The sequence below is a fragment of the Myotis davidii genome, unplaced genomic scaffold, assembly GCF_000327345.1.
Source record: "Myotis davidii unplaced genomic scaffold, ASM32734v1 scaffold168, whole genome shotgun sequence".
Classification (NCBI taxonomy): Eukaryota; Metazoa; Chordata; class Mammalia; order Chiroptera; family Vespertilionidae; genus Myotis; species Myotis davidii.
The window spans coordinates 4,090,559-4,112,910 of record NW_006383016.1 but is presented as its reverse complement, the minus strand read 5'-3'; the positions used below and the strand labels follow the sequence as shown (position 1 = coordinate 4,112,910).

At 37.5% G+C, this 22,352-nt stretch overlaps 1 protein-coding gene across 2 annotated transcripts in view; it reads left to right on the top strand.

Annotated features, from left to right (window-relative positions):
* Window positions 1-21,968, top strand: part of MPP6 (membrane protein, palmitoylated 6) — a 24,839-nt gene extending 2,871 nt beyond the window's left edge. Inside the window, exons 2-12 of one of the 2 annotated variants that reach the window (XM_006779009.2) lie at window positions 453-605; window positions 3,949-4,098; window positions 4,852-5,079; window positions 8,494-8,535; window positions 9,827-9,958; window positions 11,824-11,923; window positions 12,252-12,320; window positions 14,329-14,490; window positions 17,943-18,145; window positions 19,990-20,118; window positions 21,520-21,968. In XM_006779009.2, coding sequence (XP_006779072.1) covers window positions 453-605; window positions 3,949-4,098; window positions 4,852-5,079; window positions 8,494-8,535; window positions 9,827-9,958; window positions 11,824-11,923; window positions 12,252-12,320; window positions 14,329-14,490; window positions 17,943-18,145; window positions 19,990-20,118; window positions 21,520-21,696 — 1,545 coding nt within the window. In that variant the 3' untranslated portion in view covers window positions 21,697-21,968. The remainder of the gene's footprint in view (window positions 1-452; window positions 606-3,948; window positions 4,099-4,851; window positions 5,080-8,493; window positions 8,536-9,826; window positions 9,959-11,823; window positions 11,924-12,251; window positions 12,321-14,328; window positions 14,491-17,942; window positions 18,146-19,989; window positions 20,119-21,519) is intronic. The other variant, XM_006779010.2, reaches the window with a different exon arrangement.
* The last annotated feature ends 384 nt before the right edge of the window (window positions 21,969-22,352 follow it).

Genomic DNA, 22,352 nt, shown 5'->3' with positions numbered 1-22,352 from the left:
TTTCTTATTGATTTCAGAGAGGCTGGGAGAGAGACAGAAACATCAATGATAGAGAATCATTGATCGACTGCCTCCTGCACACCCCACACTGGGGATGGAGGAGCCTGCAACCTGGGCATGTTCCCCAACTGAAAATGGAACCATAACTTCCTGGTTCATAGGTCAATGCTCAACCACTGCGCCATTGGCTTTTTCTCATAGTTAAATTATAAAAATGAGTTTTTCATGGCTTAGGATAGGAATAGAGGCCAAGATTTATTATACTGCATGAAAATATGTACTTTAAAATCTATATATTGCCTCTGATTGAAGTATTCAATTTGGTTTCAGTGAATCACACTTTTAAGTCATATCTTTTAAAGCTTTATGAAAAAGAAGCAAATCAAGAGGAAAACCACAGTCTGGAGTCAAACAATATGTGTTATTACTTTTCCTATACTGTCTTTTCAAAGGCTCATGAGAGACTAGAAGATTCAAAACTAGAAGCTGTCAGTGACAATAACTTGGAATTAGTCAATGAAATTCTTGAAGATATCACTCCTCTAATCAGTGTGGATGAGAATGTGGCAGAACTGGTTGGTATACTCAAAGAGCCCCACTTCCAGGTAAACTTCCAGCTCTTCTCTCCAAGCCCCTATGTTCCCAAATAGTCTCCTTTCACAGTGAAGTTCCAGTTTGAGATGGGGTTTTAGATATTATTTAGGTCCATATTTTGCAGAATGTAAATTCCAACATAGATGTTTTAATATTCTGATATTCTGAGGATACAAAAACACACGTGTAACTAAAGCACATTACATCAATGTATGAAGTCTGTTGCAAAAATACATCAGAAAGGATTATTCTTTGTGTAATTAAAAAAAAAAAAAAGCCAAATCTGATTCATCATCAGACCATATGCTAGAAACGTCTTTCTCCGTGATAGTGGCTTTTTCTTCCTCACTACCACTGTTTCCCAGACCTCCTTGTGACCAGTCATACATGTCTTCAGTGTTGCTTCTGGGATTGGGGTATAGTTGATAACCTTAGGACATCAGAGAGCAGTGTAAGGATAGGAAGTAGAACATAACATACTTTTCATAGATACAAAAAATAAGTGCAATTTAAGCATTGGTCTATATCAATAAAGAGTTCATCATTTTAACAAAGAAAAACCAGTTTCAGGAGAGAAAGGGAGTGGAAAAGATTTCTTATAAATCTGTATTGAAGGCAGTGTGGTATTGGATCAGCATTAGGAAAATAGATTAATCGATAAGAATAGCAACCCCAGAAATATATCCACACGCATATGGCTACCTGTCTTATGATGGAGATAGTACATTTTAGTGGGGAAAGAATGGACTGTGTAATAAATGGTTGTGGGGTGGAGAAATAAAGTGTCACTTGCTTTCCACTGAAGATCTTGGGGGGGGGGCGGGGGCAGCACCCCTTGCTTTTTCCTCAAAGACTTTCTCTGACTCCAACAATGTTAATGTAAAATATGAAGATGTAGAGTGAGATGGTTCCTACAGAAATGAGTATCTTAGGTACAAAAACATAGACACTCTTTATGGAGGGGCCAGTTGATTGACGCCTTATAAAACATACTAAGGTATTGGGACTTTATACTTAGGACAATGGGAAACCATGGGTGGGGATGAGAGGAGGCATTTAACTGGGAGAGGCCGGATTATGGATCTAGATTGTTAAGTACTGAGGCAAGAAATTGTGATGGCATTATAAAATGAGGATTTTCCAGTCTTAAGCCATAAAATCAACAGGACGTGGTGACTGGTTACATGTGACAGTTGCAGAAGAGAGATGTGGGAAGTTGATTAAGGGTAGGATTTCTGACTATTGGCATCACTGAGGTTAGGAACACTCTAGCACAGTGATTCTCAACCTTCTGGCCCTTTAAATACAGTTCCTCATGTTGTGACCCAACCATAAAAATATTTTCGTTGCTACTTCATAACTGTAATGTTGCTACTTTTATGAATCGCAATGTAAATATCTGATATGCAGGATGGTCTCAGGCGACCCCTGTGAAGGGTGATTCGACCGTCAAAGGGGTGGCGACCCACAGGTTGAGAACTGCTGCTCTAGCAGAATCTGAACATGTGAATGTTGAGGTGACTGGTCATATTAGGTCTATGATACCTCAGAAGCATGTGGGTAGTGCTCTTAGACAAGCTATCTTTTTTAAGTAAATACATAAAACTTAATAGGTATACATTTATGTAGTTTAATAAATACATTAAACTAGAAAATAGCAAGCAAAAATACAAAAATTAAGACATTGTATTCTTATGACCCAAATTACTATACTATCTTAGTGCATATTCCTCCATTTTTTTCTGTGCATAAATGTACTTTCTTTTCTTTACTAATTGAGATCATTTTTCACAAGGCATTTTGTAATTCACCCTTTTTTTCAATCATTGATTGCCACTTTTCCATTTAAGTGGACCTCCGTCTCAGGTGCACATACTATATTCAAATGTCTTTATTTGACGCCAAAATATTCTTTACAGCTGTTTTGTACATACAGGCTTCCAACCTCGGTCCATGTGCAGCACCTGGTTGGACCATCTCTCTCTCCCTTGGTTATGATGTTGACCTTTTGAAGAGGTCAGGATATTATCCTGTGGCATGTCCCACTTTCTGGATGTATCTGGTTGCTTCCCTACTGTGTTATTATCTATCCTTTCTAGTTCCTGTAAACATAAGTTCTATCTAAAAGGTCGGTATTCAGGTTAATTATTTGGAACTCGAATTCATTTTAAATGATGTGATGCAAAATGAATTAAATTGTATCAGAAATGTGTAGTGCCTGGTTGGCCCACCACTATTGACGCTGAGATTGGTCCCTGATTAAGGGCAATGGCAGTCCAACCCTTCCTTTGAAAGCTTTTCCACTAGAAGTAATCTAGTATATTATTATTCTAGCATTATACACATTCTGTTTCCTTTCAACCATTTACCTACATTAATAATCCTTGCCTGAATCAATATTTTCATTAGCGGTTGTACATGACATTTTTCAGATTCTCTCACTCTGCATTTATTAGCCAGTGTTCTTATATAAAAAGGGTTTTTCCTCATCAAGTGGGCTATTGAGCTACTCTGTAATGCATTTCCCACTGAAACATCAGTGAAATGCTTGATCCTTCCCTTTACCAATTTTCAAAGTAAAGAATTACTTAAAATAGCATTGGTCTATATTAATGAAGAGTGTTTTCAGTCTTTTGTTTTTTAAATAGCACTGTGGAGTTATGGATTTTTCATTAATTCAATATGTTTCAGGCCTCTACAATGCTTAACTCTTTGATTTTCAAATTATCATAATTGTGTTATGTTGTAGGCAGATTTTTAGTCTATTAATCTGACATAATGAAAGATCTGGATCAAAGGTATAAAATTGGGAATTAATAATATATAAATAGTGGTTCAAGTCACAGGAGCGAATATTTCCTAAGAGGAGAGAACAGAGTGAAAACAAAGACCAGGTTAGAGATTTGAGCGACTTCAGCCTTTATCGGAATAATCCTCTTACACGGATTTGTTCCCTTTCCCTTTTTGAAATTTTTCTTTAGTCTCTTACACATATTTTTATGAAATAGTCAGAAATTATCCATGAAACCTGTATGTTATTTATATTTTGAACCAGTTGACATTTGCTCCCTTCATATTTAAAAAAAATATATGTTTTTATTGATTTCAGAGAGAGAAGGGGAGTTAGAAACATCAATGATGAATCATTGATCAGCTGCCTCCTACGCGCCCCCTACTGGGCATGTGCTCTGATGGGGCGCTGAACAGTGATCCTCTGGTTCATGGGTCTATGCTCAAAACACCGAGGCATGCCAGCCGGGCTCTTCTTTGCATTTTGATTTATGGTTTTTGAACTTGCATTTTAACATCTCAAAAATTTTTTTTAACCTAGCTTTATGTTTTGAATCCTTACAGTCACTCTTGGAAGCCCATGATATTGTGGCATCAAAGTGTTATGACTCACCTCCATCAAGCCCGGAAATGAATAATTCTGTTAACAATCAGTTATTACCAGTCGATGCCATCCGTATTCTTGGTATTCACAAAAGAGCGGGGGAGCCATTGGTGAGTAGATAAATTGGTGCCTTCTTCAAACTGAAGCTGCCACACTGTTGCTCAGCCCTGCTCTCATTTTCTTCTCTTTCATAACTCGTATCATCATGAAAACTTCATTTGTTTTTGTTTTATGTGGTTTTTGGCCTCTGTATAAAATATACTCCTGATGCTGTTTCAACATGATTTAGCATACAAAATTAAACCAAGATAAAAGTTAAATTGAATTAGAGGCCAGAATAAGTACTTTATTTTTTTCCTATGCCCTTAGAAGAAATTAGCTCAGATTGCTTGCTAATGAAGTAGCAAAACACAGAAAAAAGTTGTTACTAAAAAGTGAAGAAATGGTAGGGAGGGGTCTATAAGTAGTGAAGTTTATAATTTCCTACTTAAAATTATTATTTTTGGATCCTGACTATAAAAACAGTGAAATGGTGAAAAAGAAAAGCCAGGAACAAGGCATATCTGTCTTTTCTTGTTCCTTTGAGGTAACTTTTATCCTGTGGAGTGCAGCCTAATATATTTTTCACTTTCTCAGGTTAAGAGGACTTACCATGGAAGTCCTTTTATAAGGGTGGTATATGTTGTCACAATTGCACATGGTTTAAGGCGATTTGACTCTTGACACAGGAGAGAACATGGGAAAAACAGGAATGATCCACTCGCCTACTTTTAGAACTATTTTCATATATATATATTCATGAGTTTTTAAGACTTATTTTTAAGTCTAAAATCAATGACCATTTCATTCCTTATTTCCTTTAGGGTGTAACCTTCAGGGTTGAAAACAATGACCTGGTAATCGCCCGAATCCTTCATGGAGGCATGATAGATCGACAAGGTCTGCTCCACGTGGGAGATATCATTAAAGAAGTCAATGGCCACGAGGTTGGAAACAATCCAAAGGAATTACAAGAGTTACTGAAAAATATTAGTGGAAGTGTCACCCTAAAAATCTTACCAAGCTATAGAGATTCCATTATTCCTCAACAGGTTAGTAATAAGATTCTTGGTAATCTTTAGGTTACTTTTATCACACCGTTGGATATAACTAGCCACCAGTTGCTACACTTTTGCTAAAGAAAAGAGGGGGCAAAACTGTCTGATTTAATTGTTCTGATATGCCTTATTTTGTCACGGGTGAATTTTTGAATTTTTAAACAACCTCATCTTACCACTATAAAGGAATTAGTGAAGAAATCTTTTTGTGAACACCACAAACTGCCATTTCAGTAACATACAGCTAGGTTAAAAAAAAAACATAAAGCCTTTTAGTCATTAATCTAGCAAATATTTTTTGATACTTGTTATGTTCCAGCCCCTGTGAGAGAATAATGTAGTCCCAACCGCCTGTAGCTCAGTGTACATGGGATGGGCTAGAAGAGCAATTTTCAACCCCTGTGCTGCAAGAATTTTTAAAACATGCAATACCTGGCCCAGCCAGCATAGCTCAGTGGTTGAGTGTCGACCTATGAACCAGGAGTTTACGATTTGATTCCCGGTCAGGGCATATGCCCAGGTTGCGGGCTCGATCCCCTGTGTGAGGTATGCAGGAGGCAGCTGATCAATTCCCTTTTATCATTGATGTTTCTCTCTCTCTCTCTCCCTCTCCTTTCCTCTCTGAAATCAATTTAAAAAAACAATTTTATTTAAAAACATACAAACAAAAAACTATTCAATACCTGAGTATTTACTTAGGGGCGCTGACCTCTTTTCCTTTAGATTGTCCAATAAAAAATGACAACAGACAACACAATTACCAGTCTGGGGTGAATGAATCAAAATTATACCTTTTTTTTTTTTGATCAGCAAAAATATATTTTTTGGTGTGCCGCAGAATTTTAGTAATTAGTTTATGTGTACCATGACATGAAAAAGGTTGAAAATTGCTGGTGTAATAGAATTGTAAAGGAAGAAAAAAATAATGAAGTAATTATTCATTACAAAGAAGCAGTTGACGATTATGGTGAGAATGTTGGAACTGAGGAGAGGGTTTTCAACCCTAGATAATATAGAAATAGGAAATATCTACCAGTGTTTTAGATATCTTTAATTGTTCACTTTATTCCAGAAATTTATTGTTACATGTGTGAGTGAAATTGTGTTTCTTTAAGATGCTACTAGTGTAAAAGGCTAGTTTTTGTATTTCTGTGCAATTCTTTGAAATAACATGTTGAATACCGGTTTTATATTGTTATTCAGAGGGTAGGGTACAATATTTAGTCATGATTTTAGTATGTAAATTGGACTTCGGAGTATATAGGCTTATAATGAACTTTGGTGAAATGAAGGCTAGAGTGAGACCTTGTCTTCAAAAGAATCATGAATCGGCACACTTGCATTTGGAAAAGTAGAGCCAAAGATTTACTTTTTAAAATTACCTATTAGTTTGGATACTTAGAAAGATTCCAGCCCCCTGTGGTCCAAACTCCAGAATTCTTACAAGCTCACAATGACCATAATGGACTTTTGCGGGAAAAATAAATTTTTATAATATTAATAGCTAGGACTTTGGCCCAAATTCCGCTGTAAATTCTACAGTTGGTGAACGGATCTGAACGATGGAAAATGCGAGGCCTTTTAGCCCCGTGTGAGGCCATCTTGGTCTTCCTGCTCGTCTCCTCAGCGTGGTGGCCGCCCGGCTCCACCACTTTCCTTTTCCCGAGTTGCAAAGTGGAAACCTTTCTGTGCAGTTAGCTGGATCCAGGGTATAGCTCCCCTAGTTTCCACTTTTTAGGAATCACTGTCTTCGTTGTCCAGTACCTTGACAAATGTTTCATATATTTTGTCCAGTTTTTTAGTTGTTTCAGATTGGAGGATCCTTGTTATTTCATCTTAGAAGCAGGAGTAATTTTTATCTTTTATTACCATAAAAATTTAATTTTTGAATAAACGAATCATTCCCACAGTTCAAAATTCAAGCAATATAAATTCGTAGTCAGTTAAAACCTCCCCCCTAATTCTCTACCAACTTAACCCTCACTCCCTCCATAAGATACCATGCTATTAGTATCTCTCCAGGGTTTCTTTATTCATATGCAAGTAAGTAAGAATTATATATTCTTTTTCCCCTTCCACCTCCTTTTTAATGAAAAGGTTACATAACATAGTATGCACACTCTAAACCTTGTTTTTTTGTTTGTTTGTTTGTTTTTCAATTAACTATGTTGTCTTGTTTCCTTTTTGGTACATAGTCTGCTTGTTGAAATATATCCCCCCTTTTTTATTTAATATCTGCAGTGTTATATTATGTAAGTTTGCCATCATTTGTTTCATCAGTCCCTATTGTTAAGTAATTAAGTTGTGTCTGATCTTTTTCAATCAGTTGCTAATAGTCCTCTACATAAGTCACTTTATATAGGTCTGCATAGCATTGCTATTGAATACATTCCCGTAGGTGGGATGCTATGGTGGAGAGATTTTGCATTTGTGATTTTGATAGTTACTGCCAAATTGTCCTCCCAAGGGATTGAACCAGTTTTTTCACAATCTGTTAGAAAAATGGCTATTGGCCATAGACCTAGCCATGGTATATTCACGTATTTGGAATTCTGCTAATCTGACGGGAAGAAACGTTATAATTTTATTTTTCTATTCTGAGTGAGGTTGAATATCTCCTCCTATGTTTAAAAGCCGTTTGTACTTCCTTTTCTTTCTTGCATCTTCTTTAGATTGTTAGTCATTCAGAATATGGGATTGAAATACTTTAGGTTGTGTTTAGCAACTTTATAATAACAAGTGAATAGTTAACATCCATAGCCTGTTAGTGAAACACTTTAAAATGCACTTAATAAAATGTAATTATACCTGACAAATATCTAATGACTTTAAGCTCATTACAAATGTTTAGATCAAAGATTGGGTTCATTAATTTTTTTTTCAGACAAATTTTCAAAGTAAAACCAATTTACTATGTTCCAAAATTAATTTGATAAATTAATAAAAATTATTTCTTCTAGAAATTCTTTACATTTGAACGGTATAATTTTTGTTCCACAAATAATGACATTTTCAGAACAATTTTATGGGAGTAGAGGAATGAATGTTTGAAATTTGGACTTCCTCAGAAAGCTTTATGGTAACAAACATATTCTGCCACAGATAAGAATAATAAATATAGACATGTTTAGACAGGGTGCCCTTATTATTCATTCAGTGCAGCTTTCTTGAGAAGTAAGGCATAGCCCAGTAGTTTTACAACTTTGCATACTCATCTGCCTCATTCAAACCCCTCTATAGTTTTGCTGCTTTGATTTATAATATTCAGATATGGACAATTCTTTCAGGAAGTAGTTGCTTGACTAAATGAGTGAAGTAATAAGATGGGTCAGTGTTGGTTTATATTTTGTTGATTCATTATCCCTTTAAAGCCTGGCTTTATTTATGCGATGAAAAATGTATTTTTAGAGTGGCATCAGTATGGAGAGGCATCCAGCCCACGTCCGTCAGGTATGCTGTTATTCCAGGGCATTCTCTGCTGCTCGGTTTTTCTGTCCTATCAGACAACTAAATCTACCTTGATTAAACTTAATCATTTTGGATTTTCTCCATTGCCAAATCATTGAGCTGCATGCTATTGTCAAGTTAGTCAGTTGTCACATTTTAGGCAAGCGTAATATTACTTGTATGCTTGCATTTAGATATTTCTAAAATTGCAGATCATAAAAAATTATTGGCTTACTGATTTTTTAGGCATTAATATTTAGCCTTTCCAAAGTTATTGAAAATGTTCAGAATGCTTTCTTTGAAAATCATCTAATTGTAAATAACTAAAATTTTATCAAATTTTCCAAATTTAGTTATTTTTAAATTATTTAATATGCATCCACAATATTGCATTTTACTACACTAATAATATCTGCTTGTGTTATTTGAATATCTTGTGTGGTTATATTTATAGAAGTATGATAAGTAGAAAAATAACATTATTTTCACTAATTATGTGTTTTCCTGCTTGTTAAAGTTTACTTGCTGATTAATGCTAAGTAAGTTCTTTAGAAGATAAAATTTGAATTTCTATAAATATGCATGAATAAAATTGTTTTAAGAAAGTAATCTGTCCGAACTTGCCATCAAATACTGAAAATGCTTAGCTTAATTAGAATTCAAATTAAAGTGACTAAGCAAAATACTGTAGGTACTGGAGATCATAACTAATTGGTAACTGACATATTTATATTGATAAAACAGATTTAAAAGAAATTTGTATAATTAAATAAATTTAAAATAGTTTCCAGGCCTTTTCAGTATTTATCTTATTTAATACTGATTTAAATCAGAGCAAGATGATTCCAGAAAAGTATTTTCCACACTAGTTTTGGCCAGTGTAAGTCTATGTAGTTACCTTTTAAGGTTACTAAATATATTTCGGGTCTGACTTCCACATGAACTTTCATTATTTAATTTTGGTTTCAGAGCCCTTTCAAAAAGTCAGTCCTAATATATCTGAAATATATGCCTTAAATCAACTGCATATATTGTTTAGGATGTTAATGTGGTGTAATGTTTATTTCATATTTTCTTTTCTGATACCAAATTATTAATGTTCTAATAATTTAATTTTTATTTGAGAGAGACAAGTTCCATAATTGAAGTATTAAATACATTGTCAATTACAATAAAATCAATGTGGTTTGAAAAAGGTTTCAAAAATCGCGTTATAAATAATACATCTATGGTACTTTTAATTGTTTTCACTTCATTTCATTGTTTTAATAATACTTTTAATTGTGTGTTTTAGGTATTTGTGAAATGTCATTTTGATTATAATCCATACAACGATAACCTGATTCCCTGCAAAGAAGCAGGATTGAAGTTTTCAAAAGGAGAAATTCTTCAGATTGTAAACAGAGAAGATCCAAATTGGTGGCAGGTGAGTGTGCTGCTCAGAATTTCCTCACCTGCTTTTTTTTTAATTTCAACCTTAATGTGGCCAGTATCTGCATATTCAGGAAGAAGGTATAAGCATTCCTTTCAATGGTTTTACCTGCATGAACAACTCCGGCTGCAGGGCTGCTGATTTTGTGGACAGGGGACCAAAGTGAGAGGGAATTTGTGAATGGCCGTTAATAAATGCAGAATTAACTAGCTTGTGGTGCCACTACTGGTTTAGGGATTAGACCTGTTGGTGCTTCCCCATGGGTGACTGCAGTAAGATACAGAATTAGGCAGGAACAACTCATTTGGGGTCCTCCCTTTTCAGTGTTTTTGTTAGTTTTAACTAAGGAGTCTTTTATTGTGGTTGTAGTAATCGTTCTCTTGTCTCCCTTCCCTCTGAATACTTTCATGGCAAATAAAGCATAATTTTTTAAGCTCTTAAAGCTATTTGCCCACCTCTTTCATTTCCCGAGAAATGAAGTTATGCTTTATTGTCAGTGTTGTTTTTGATCGTGGATTGACTTCTGTGCGTATGGAAAGGATGTGTGTTAGCACTGTATTTTGCCCCTTCCGTTTTCCAAAGCTGTGTGATGATGATGTTCTTCCTCCTTCCCTTAATACAGCTTTCAGAAATCTCTAGCAGCCATAAGTCTGTTTTTGTTATTGTTTACATTGGCCAACAGCCACAGTGTTCAGAACTGGAGAAACTAAGAAATCAGAAAGTCTAAACTCCCTTAAACTGTCAGAGTCTCATTGAAGAACAAGCTGTGAGAGGAAGGACCAGGACCTAGCACCGAACTCTAAATCAGACTGAGATATCAGAAACTCACATTAGCCCTAATAAGTTATAGTGGCTTCTAAGGGGAATGAGTTACAAGAATGAGAACAATCTCACTAGTGTGTTCTTATAGTTACAGTGAATTAAGACATCAATATGTACAAGTGCACTGTGCAACAGGTTAGAAGACTAAGAAACGAGTAAATTAAATAGGATTCATGATTTCAAGAAGTTTCTACTGAATTTCCTAGACTGCTCACCTGAAAAATCTGCCTTCTGTGGCTGTTTCTTTTATTGAACTTTTCCAATATTGTCTTTTCCCCCCACTTTTTGAATGCCATCTGTCATCTAATCCTTTTCACCATTGTCTCAGTTTCTTCCTGCATTTTGTGGTCTATTCGTTTTAATCTTTTTTTTTCTTCCTCAGGATTTTAATTGCTAAAAATGTACCAGATTTTTTTAATGCAAGTTTGTTATAATAAAGTCACTAACTTTGTGGGAGAAGCCACTAGTAGCCAGTTCTCCAGCCACTATATTAAACTGGCACTTCTTTGGATTTTACTTTGAAAGTTAGTTCTTGACAGTAGGTGAAGTTTTACTCTTTTAGACTTACCCTTTCTCAGGATACTCAGATTGCTGATAGCGTGAATTAAATGCTGTCTTTCTCTTTGATTTGGCGTCAGGAAATACCAGCATGGTAGGATTAAAGCCGATTGTAATATCCTACTAAAGGATGCTAGATAAAATTTCCTGTAAATACGTATACACTAGCATTCCTTTCTTTCCGTTCTTTGACTAACTTGGTGTTAAAAATAAAAAGTTTTAGTCATTTAAAGTGCCTGTGTACTTTTTTATTTTGGCCCCAAAATTTTCTTACAGATGGTGGGTGGGTTGACTAGGTGCCACTTGACTCCTCAGTGCTAAAGTGTTTAAATGACTTGACAATGCCGTGGATTTAAATCTCAAGGTCAGTTTTAAGAGCAAATGTGGTATTTTTTTACTGACTACTGCTTGTTCTACTTTTTAGAATATCGTCTCAAGTTTTGGTCACTGAGATATGCAATTCGTTAATTTGATTCTAGGCTAGCCATGTAAAAGAGGGAGGAAGCGCTGGTCTCATTCCAAGCCAGTTCCTGGAAGAGAAGAGAAAGGCATTTGTTAGAAGAGACTGGGACAATTCAGGTGATGCGCTCCACATCATAAGTAACAAGCTGTCCTTTGTGGGCACCTTTCTTTGCCTCTTTCATCTGAATTAGCAAGTGAATTTATTTCCTGTGTGTCTAGAGTTAATCCCTCCCATCTATCTGTTTATTGTGTCTCTCAAAAGTAAACGTTTCGATCCCGTTCTGCCACCTGCTGGTATGGTACCAGAATTCAGTGTGGCTCACCTGCCCCCTTCTGCTTTGTAGGATGCAACACTGGGAAGATCATGCTCCCACCCCTGTCGAATCCACAGGGCAATTGTATCATATTTTGACATTCAAGTTTTATTTGTCTTTTCATCCTTTAGGGCCTTTTTGTGGAACCCTAAGTAGCAAAAAAAAGAAAAAGATGATGTATCTCACCACCAGAAATGCAGGTGTGTTTGCAGTACTTTTTGAGAAGTCCAAGTGGAATAGCTTTATAATGTTAATTGGTGTGGCATAGAGTCTACGTATATAATTTTCAGTGAATATAATTCAGATTAGTACCCAGTTCAAGGGGTTGGCATGTGAACACGTGGTATAATTTAATATGAGGACATTTAAATTCTGATGTTATATATGCTTATACGATGACCAGTGTGCTTGTTTTATGAGTATAATTTGCAGCACAGTGAATTGCTTAGGATGCTTATATTAATAAAGGAGCAATGTTATAATTGAAGCTATTTGTTCAGAGAATTTTGATAATTTATGTGTCATTTCTAAAGAGCAAAATGCCTTTATATAGGTCTGAAAGAGTTATGATTAAAGGCAACTATATTCAGGAATAACATTGTCCATGGCTCTTTTGGGAAAATAGTACTGACCAGTGAATCTTGGTTTGATCCAGGAGGACTCTTTCTTAAGTCTTTTAGACTTAAGGAAAGATAAATAGGACAACTGCCTTTGTTTCTCCTTTCAGTGCAGTCGTTCTCAACCTGCTGGCCCTTTAAATACAGTTCCTCATGTTGTGACCCAACCACAAAATTATTTTCGTTGCTACTTCATAACTGTAATGTTGCCACTGTTACGAATCGTAAAGCAAATATCTGATATGCAGGATGGTCTTAGGCGACCCCTGTGAAAGGGTCGTTTGGCCGCCAAAGGGGTCGCGACCCACAGGTTGAGAACCGCTGGTTTAGAGGCTGATAGGAGTGCCGTGCAGCTCTGGAGGCTTAGTCGAAGGATTGTCAATTTTAAAGCAATTTCTTGACTTCAGAGCTGCCTCTCCACTGGTAATAAACTAAATTGCATACTCTAAGGCAGTGGTCAGCAAACTGCGGCTCGCAAGCCACATGCGGCTCTTTGGCCCCTTGAGTGTGGCTCTTCCACAAAATACCGACTTCTGAGCATGGGCCACGAAGTTTCAATCGCACTGTCCGTGCACGCCCGCACGTGGTATTTCGTGGAAGAGCTACACTCAAGGGGCCAAAGAGCCGCATGTGGCTCGCGAGCTGCAGTTTGCCGACCACTACTCTAAGGGAAATATAACAATAAATTATAATATAATAAATAAGGAGATAATAGGCTCTTCCTCAACATTGGTTAAGCTACTGTGGGGAAACTGCAAAGAGTTGCTGTTAAAATAACCTAAGGAGTATTCTTACTATAGATTGAGAGTGATAGCTATAATGATGGGAATAGAATATTTCAAACTCAGTTTAGCCTTATTATTCATGAAATATGTGTTCTTTAGTCTTTCTTATAAAATAGAAAATTTGTAATTTCACCATTGACTATGAATATAATTTTGCAATGTATTTCCAGTGAAAATAATTTGGATCCTATATTTTATTTTATACATATTTTCAGAATCTTAATATTTAAATGTCAGTATGTTGTCTATATGCATTTATTAATCCAACTTATTTGCAGAGTCACCAAGATAGTACTTGTTCATTTATGACACTGGAAGGGCACACTCATTCTATAAGGACTTACTCATTGATGTCACTGGGAGGGCACACTCATTCTATAAGGACTTATTGAAGCAGCCTCGCTAGGTATACTGCTGTCCTCCATAGTTGATACACACTTTTTAGCCAAATAAACTATATAAGCAAGTTGTCACCAGATTATTTATATTAAAGGAATTATTTCTACTCAAGAATTCATAAGAAGGTTTCATCGATAGAATATTTGATAAGGATAAAGCATGGGCATTTTTCTAGCTTGGCTGGACAAATTTTTAAGAAACAAATGGATGGCAGCAGATGTTTAAATCAAAATATAAAATAACTTCTTGTACTTTATCAAATTAATAAAAACAAATCTGTGCTGAGTACAATTCAAGTGATATTTCACTAGCATGCTTATTACATCATTACTGAACAGCATAGCAGAAGTTTCTCATCCACATGAAAGACAATTGAATGTGGTGTTTCCCATTTCCTTTACCTGCAGAATTTGACCGTCATGAAATCCAGATCTACGAGGAGGTAGCCAGAATGCCTCCCTTCCAGAGAAGGACATTAGTATTAATAGGAGCTCAAGGTGTGGGACGAAGAAGCTTGAAAAACAGGTTCATAGTATTGAATCCCACTAGATTTGGAACCACGGTGCCATGTAAGTTGTGTGTTTTCTTCTGTGTTTAATTGGCAAGAAAACGTAGGGGGGGCAGATAATTGTGATCTTTAGTCCCAAATAGTTTTTTATTATGTCAATGAAAACAAGCAAATAGAAGATATTGGCAGCTACTCTACCGCCGTCTGGAGGTAGCACTATTCCCGTCAGCCTGCCGCCTGGTGGCAGTCGCTCCTCCAAACTGTTGTTCAGAAATGCTAAGCACAAGTAGTAAGAGTTGTGGCATACGCAGCATTAACTCTGTAGTTTCTTTTACTTCCAATGTCTATGGGAAAAGTTGTATTTTTCACCCATTTTGGTGTAAAGTAAAGGGAGAAGCCTGCTGGGTCCTCAGTCACCTCTCAGTGTGGCCATCCCTTTGTTAACTTGTGTGAGCCTGCAAGGTCATGGTCCTGGTTTTGGGTAGCACAGCAGGAGGGACTCATCTTCCAGGGCAGGTGGCGTTAATTAAGGGCACAGAGATTGATAGAGAAAAGAAAACGATGCTGATGGGAAGTATAACCATTACTTGAACCAAACAGTCATTTTATGATTTTTGCATTCTTTCCTTATTTGCATATCTACATGTAAAGTTCAGTAGTATTGTCAGAAGTATGCTTGATGAGAGTGGGATTACATCAAGGAGTGAGATGATATCACTGGCTTATTATAAGGACTAATACACATTTGCTTTATTTCGAAGATGCACTAGCCTTCCCTTCTCGGAACTTACATGTTCTGTCCCTGAACAAGGCAGGAGACGAGCCAGTGTTGCCTCCCCTTTCTGTGCCGCTATTGCTGCCCCCTTCGTGACTAACCCAGTATTTCTTAACATATATTAGGGCGCTTAAGCTGTCCTGAGTCAGATCATAGCCTAATGTCACTCCGTCTCTTTTCAATGAGTTTTAGAGTTTCTCTGTTATCCAGCTTGTTTTGAGGTTTAATTCTCGGTGAGTGATCTCATTGCTGAAGTTCTTAGGGCTTGGTTGGAGGAGTAACCTTATTGTTGCCCTCATGTGCTGTTTGTAATCCCTTCAGAGGAAGACTTTCCATTGTAAGCACATGAATCACAAAACTCAGACAAATCCTAGTTCAGTAGTTATTAAAGCCTCACTGTGGTCAAAGAGCTGTAAAGTATTTTCTTTTCAGCAAGTTAATACATGTACACTATTTTAATCAAGTAGTACTTAAATAATGGAAAAAATAGCCCCCTATTTTCCTCTACCCCCGCCTTGGGCCTACTTACTAGAATCAGTTGCTTCTCTTTCTTTTTGCTATTTCTTCTGATAGCCTTCCCGATTTCTTAATTGTCTTCATTCTGCTATTTCTGACTGTCCTCCAGTGTAGCGGTCACTCTGGTTTCAGTTAACCCGTCTTATTTTCTTGCACAGCCTCCCCTCTTCCCCCGCCCAGCCATCACTAGACGTCCTGTTTTCTTCTCTTTACCTTGGTTTTATGTGTATAGTTTTGTTTTAAGCCAAAGACTCACTTATCTATGAAGCCATAACTTCTGCTTGGAGACCTCTGACTCAGACCTCAGTCCTTTTACTAGTGAGCACCATGGGCTGTGCCTCGACTGCCCCATTGTGGCCACAGTGATGTCTCTCGTTTTGCTGCTGCCCTGGCTCGAAACTGTTGTTCCTGGGCCCCATTCTCCTTTCTTGGTTTATGACCTTGTTTTGCTGGGCACATCCTCTTGTAACTTCACAAGAAATGGTGTATGGGATGTCATTTGTGCATCTTTGTATTTGAAGATGTATATTTTCTGCCCTATATCTGATGGATTATTGAGCAGAGAGTAGAAATTCTAGATTGTAAAACTCAAAAGATGTAGCTCTTGAATCCAGTTCTGTTAAGAAATTCACTGTCAGACCTAGCCGGGTTGCTCAGTGGATAGAGCATCGGCCTGCAGACCAAAAGGTCCCGGGTTCTATTCCAGTCAAGGGCATGTACCTTGGTTGCAGGCTTCTCCCTGGCCCAAGTCCTGGTCGGGGCACGTGCAGGAGGCAACCAGTTGATGTGTTTCTCTCACATCAATGTTTCTCTCTGCCTTTTCCTCTCTCTTCTACTCTCCCTAAAAAAAAAAAAAAATCAATGGAAAAATACCCATTGGCTGCACCAATGTACGTTCCCACAACCACGCACAGGGGTTTGTTCTTTTCTTCACATCCTCGGCAACGCTTGTTTGATTTATTGAGTTTGAAGTTCATTTTGTTCTTATAAAAGTTTTGTGCAGCCAAGGTTGAAAACCACTGTTATAGAGAGTCTGAATACCATCACCTTTTGATCTGGATTACTTTCTAATTTTAAGTGTATGTGTTTAATGGTTTCTTCAGATATTCTGCATGCATAAGTATTTGATTAGAAGTTGAAAACTTTTTTATATCTGATCCAGCCAAGCTCAGATTAAGGCTAAATTTGAAAGTAGCTCTCTGGTGCCCCCTCTCCCTCTCCTCCCCTCCTTCCCTCCCTCCAAGCTAGTATTAACAGGTTGGCAGAGAGTACCTATCTCTGCATCTTTGCAACAGTTTGAAAGGTGATAATAGTCTGTTCCTAGGATGGCCCAAGTTGCAGGGGCGTGGTATGTCTCTGAAAGCATTTACTAGTAGAGCTCTACAATGTCAGACAAAAGGCTCCTCTAACTTTCCACTTGGTGCCTTTGTTCTCATTCTCTGAACAAGAATACACAGATCAGATCAGAAGAGAGAAAGTTAATAGACCTTTATAACTTTGAGGTGGCTAGTTCCACCACTAAAGCACAAAATATAATAATTAGGAGTATAAATAAGCAGGAAGCTGAAAGAAAGGCATTGAGACAAAATAAAGGATAATTTGTGGGTAAAGTACACTTCAGAAAATTGATAATACCAACTAAGAGTAGGAGAACTTTGCTCAGTTGCTTGGCACTCAATTAGGAAATGTTAACGTGAAAAGAGAGGACATAATTGATGTGCCTTAGGAAGGGGGAGTAAGTGCGGGTCAGCTGGAAAATACACTCACTTGCAACCTACCTCACACTTCCTAGGATTCACCACAGTTAAGAATTTAGATGCAGGACTCTGCTTCCCGGTAACCATATTTTGAGTTTCAAACTGACTGACCTTATCTAGCACATTTTTTGGATACAAATTATATATCGGGGACTACCTTTTAAAGCGTTCCTATAAATGAGGGATCAGCAAACTATTTTCTCAAGGGCCACGTGGTAAATATTTTAGGTTTTGTAGGTCATCTAGTCTCTCCCGCAACTACTCCACCAGTATAAAACAAGTGAAGCATGGGTAGGAAGAAGGAGTGTAGCTGTGGTCCAGTAAAACTTTATCTGCAAAAATGAGCCGCAGGCAGATTTGGCCGCAGGCACTAAACAGAAGCATCTAAGCTACCCTGTTCATTTTAGTCTGTTTTCTAAAACCCTGCATTCTCTTTGTGTAAATTCTCAACATTATTTTATTTAGTTACCTCAAGGAAACCACGGGAAGATGAAAAAGATGGCCAGGCATACAAGTTCGTGTCGCGGTCTGAGATGGAAGCAGATATTAAAGCTGGAAAGTACTTGGAACATGGGGAATATGAAGGAAATCTCTATGGAACCAAGATTAACTCTATCCTTGAAGTTGTCCAAACTGGCCGAACTTGCATTTTGGATGTCAACCCACAAGTAAGCTGCGTGGATTCCAAAGCTGATTTTAAGTTTTATTTTGTTTTGATTGGAGATTGTGATGGTAGCCCTTTCCCTCCATTACCTGATGGAGAACCTTGTTATGCATCCACTAGTTAAATAAATCTCTGATCGATTAGCCAAGCACTAGAAGCATGACAGAAGTTTAGTATTTGTTTACTTGTTCAAGTAATACATAAATGCATACGTTAGAAAATGTGAAATTAAAAATTTAAACCAGGCTGCAAAATAGTCACGGGGATGTAGAGTACAGCCTCAGAAATATAGTAATACTGCAATAACTATTATAGTGCCAGTTGGTACTGGAAATATCAGGGGGAGCACTTTATAGAGTATATGATTGTCTAACCACTGTGCTGTACACTTGAAACTAATGTAAAATAATACTGAACTTAAACTGTAGTTGAAAGAATTTTTTTAATTAAAGATAATTAAAAAGAAAAAATTTGCAGTCACGCCCCTTCCCACCAAACACACAAACACACACAAATACTCATTTCATTCCCATTCCCTTCTGTGTCTCTCTCACTGACCCTTCCCACCCTTCTGCTTCCCTACTCAGAGGTAAATATTATTGAGTTTGGTGTGTATCTTTCTATCTTTTTAGTATGCCTTAAGTAAAAAATTATATATTTGTGTGTGTGTGTGTGTGTGTACGTACACACACACATATTAGTATATACTGGGTGACCCAAAAAATGTATACACACACTGAATAATTATAAAAGCAGTGTTTATTAAAATATATTTCATTTTAATAGCTATCAGCTGTTAAAGTGTGTGTATACATTTTTTGGGACACCCTATAATATGTGTACACATATACATATATATAGTTTTCTCTTTTTATTGATTCTTTTACATAAATGAAAAATTCTATACAAAACCTTTAGTTCTTTTTATTAAATAACTAGAGGCCCGGTGCACAAAAATTTGTGCACTCAGGGAGGTCCCTCAGCCCGGCCTGTGCCCTCTTGCAGTCTGGGACCCCTTGGGGGATGGCCACCTGCTGGCTTAGGCCCACTCCCCGGGGGGGATCGGGCCTAAGCTGGCAGTCAGACATCCCTCTGGCAGCCCAGGAGCCCTCGGGGGATGTCCACTTGCCAGCGGGGAGCAGGCCTAAGCTGCAGTCGGACATCCTTAGTGCTGCTGAGGAGGCAAGAGAGGCTCCCGCCACCACCGCTGTGCTGGCAGCCACTAGCCTGTCTTGTAGCTAAGCAGAGCTCCCCCTGTGGGAGTGCACTGACCACCAGGGGGCAGCTCCTGCATTGAGCATCTGCCCCCTGGTGGTCAGTGTTGTGTCATAGTGACCGGTCATTCTGCTGTTAGGGTCAATATTACCCTTTTATTATATGGGAATAGGATGTTTCTTGCAGACCTTTTCATGTTGATTGCTGTAGAGCTTTTTTTATTCTTTGTAATTGCTGCATAATATTTCATAATATAGACATATATTAACTTATGTAACCACTCTCCAGCTAGTAGACAATGAAATTATTTCTAGTTTTTTCAGTATTAGCAGAATTCTATAATTAACATAAAAAAAACATTTACAGTGTTCTTGCTGACTTTTGGGTCCTTCATTAATGTAATGCTTTTTTTTTGTTCAGGAAGCTCAAAGAGTAGAGAGGTCAGAACACAATGGGTCACTGTTTTAGGAAAGTACTGTATGTAATCAAAGGATAGAAGTGGGGCAAGTGTTCAATTATATTCTTAATCCTTAGGAAGAGGCAGATAGACTTTGGTTATTTAGTGAAAAGTAAAGGGAAACAGTACAAATTCTAATCCTGTGTAAGCCGGTGTGCGGTGGTTCTCCTGCACAGGCCCTGAAGGTGTTGAGGACATCGGAGTTCATGCCCTACGTTGTCTTCATCGCTGCTCCGGAGCTGGAGACGTTGCGCGCCATGCACAAAGCTGTGGTGGACGCTGGCATTGCTACCAAGCTTTTGACGGTGAGCACTTCTTTTTAGGTTAACAATATTACTTCCTCCTACAATTTGTCCTTTTCCTATTGTTATGCTGGTGGTTCCTAATTTATATATAGATAACTCGGGCCTCAGAGCTCTGGCCTGCGTAACCAGTCACCTACTTGGATGCCTCACAGGCATCTTAAACTTAACGTGTACAAAGTAGAACATTTGCTTTCCCTCCCCCACCCCCACCCCCCCAAAAAATCATGTTCTCTCCATCCCTACTCTGCATCTTCTAAACCCACCCGCTTAACTCATGCTAGAAGCCCAAGAGCATCTGCATTCAGTCATTTTCCTCACTTTGCACATCCAGCCCATCAGCTAATCCTAATGGTTTTATCACCAACATAGGTAAATAGTCTGGGTCATTTCCATACCTTTTGCCACCATCATAATCCAGGAATGTCTCCATTGCATCTGGGTCCTTCATGACCTCTTCCGTGTTCATCTCAACTTACTACTCCCCTCGCCCCATAACTGTCTGTGCCTCCTGGTCTTTTGATGTCTTCACACGTGTGTCCAGGCATTTCCCGCTTGGATTTGGCATTGCTGTTTTCACTGCCCAGAATGCTCTTTCTCCCACTTGGTTCTCAGTTTAAAAGTAATGTATTCAGTGTCTTTGTAAGTAGATCTCTTAAAATGCGTTGTTCCTGATTTTTTTATTTTATAGAACTTACTACAACTCCACAAGTTCTTGTGTTTATTTGCCCTTTATCTGTCTCCTTCACTATAGGGTAGGAACCCCCTCTGTCTTATTCATCGTTATATCCATAAATAATGAAACACAGTAGACACTTTAATAGAAACTCAATATTTGAAGAACATGTAGAATTGTGAAATTTCAAAACACTTGTAAAAGCTTTTCTTATTCATGCAGAACCCATTATGTATTCCCCTACATCATTCTAAAATGACTAGAAATATTCTATAATATATAAATAATGCTAGCAAAAAAATGATAATAATGTGAAGTTAGTCTTCGAAAATACATTTGTAAGATTTTCTTTCCTGGAAATAGGCAGCAAATTTAGCTTTGAGCTTAACAGTCACTAGAAATTGGGTTCCATAATCTAGAGTCCATTAGATTTCATCCTAAAATTATTGTCAGCAGTCTTTTAAATTAGGAATCTTATCCTAAATGTCAATGAAACAGAAGATACAGGGTACTCATAAGCACACACATGAACGCGGCTGGGAAGATGGGTACAGGAACAGGTGGTAATGTCTTTTTAACACTCTATGGATTAGATTTTGAGAATGAATATCAGAATCACAATAAAAAATTATCCAAGCTACTAATTTCTTATGTTCACTCTGAGTTGCTATTTGAGCAAGTAAATATACATTACAATAAAAACATTTCCTTTTAAAACTCTTTGACAGGACTCTGACTTGAAGAAAACAGTGGATGAAAGTGCACGAATTCAGAGAGCATACAACCACTATTTTGATTTGATCATCGTAAACGACAATCTAGACAAAGCCTTTGAGAAACTACAAACTGCCATAGAGCACCTGAGGATGGAGCCACAGTGGGTCCCCATCAGCTGGGTGTACTGATGAGTCAGTAAGGTTCACAATTAAAACGCAGCTTTTAGAAAGTGACGACAGCAAATAAACTTACTCCTGGGAAAACGCGTGCACGGAGAAGGTGTCTGCAAGGCCAGGCCTTTTTACCGTAGATTGAAACGCCAGTACACTCTTCCGAATTTTTATAGACAGTGTGGCTGGGAAGGGGTACTAATATATAATTTATCTTAATTTTTCTAACTTTTTATGGACAATCTATTCATATCACATAAAAGAAATGCGTTGAAGCATTTTGTATATGTTTTGATTTAGTGCCCTTGCCTTTTTCATCACAAGAATTTCCAACTCATTCATTCGAACCTTGGTCTCACATTTTCACTGTGATAATGAATACTTGAAATAGTTTTGTAAAGTTGCCATTTAGCTCAGTATTTAACAAGTGAAGGGGAAGTTACTCTAGGATATATAGCCGTTATTGGCCTTCTTTCCTCATATAATTTCTTAAAGGAGCAGAACCTGAATGTCAGTGCTACAGCAAGTCTACCACCATCCAAATCTGACATCAGAAGTCTGCTCAATGCTAATTAGCTTCGTTATTTCAGAGATCTATGGCTGCCCATTCTGACTTATACGGATGTATTGGGTTTTTTCCCCCTTCATTTCTGTCTTTAGTGAAAAAATCAAGA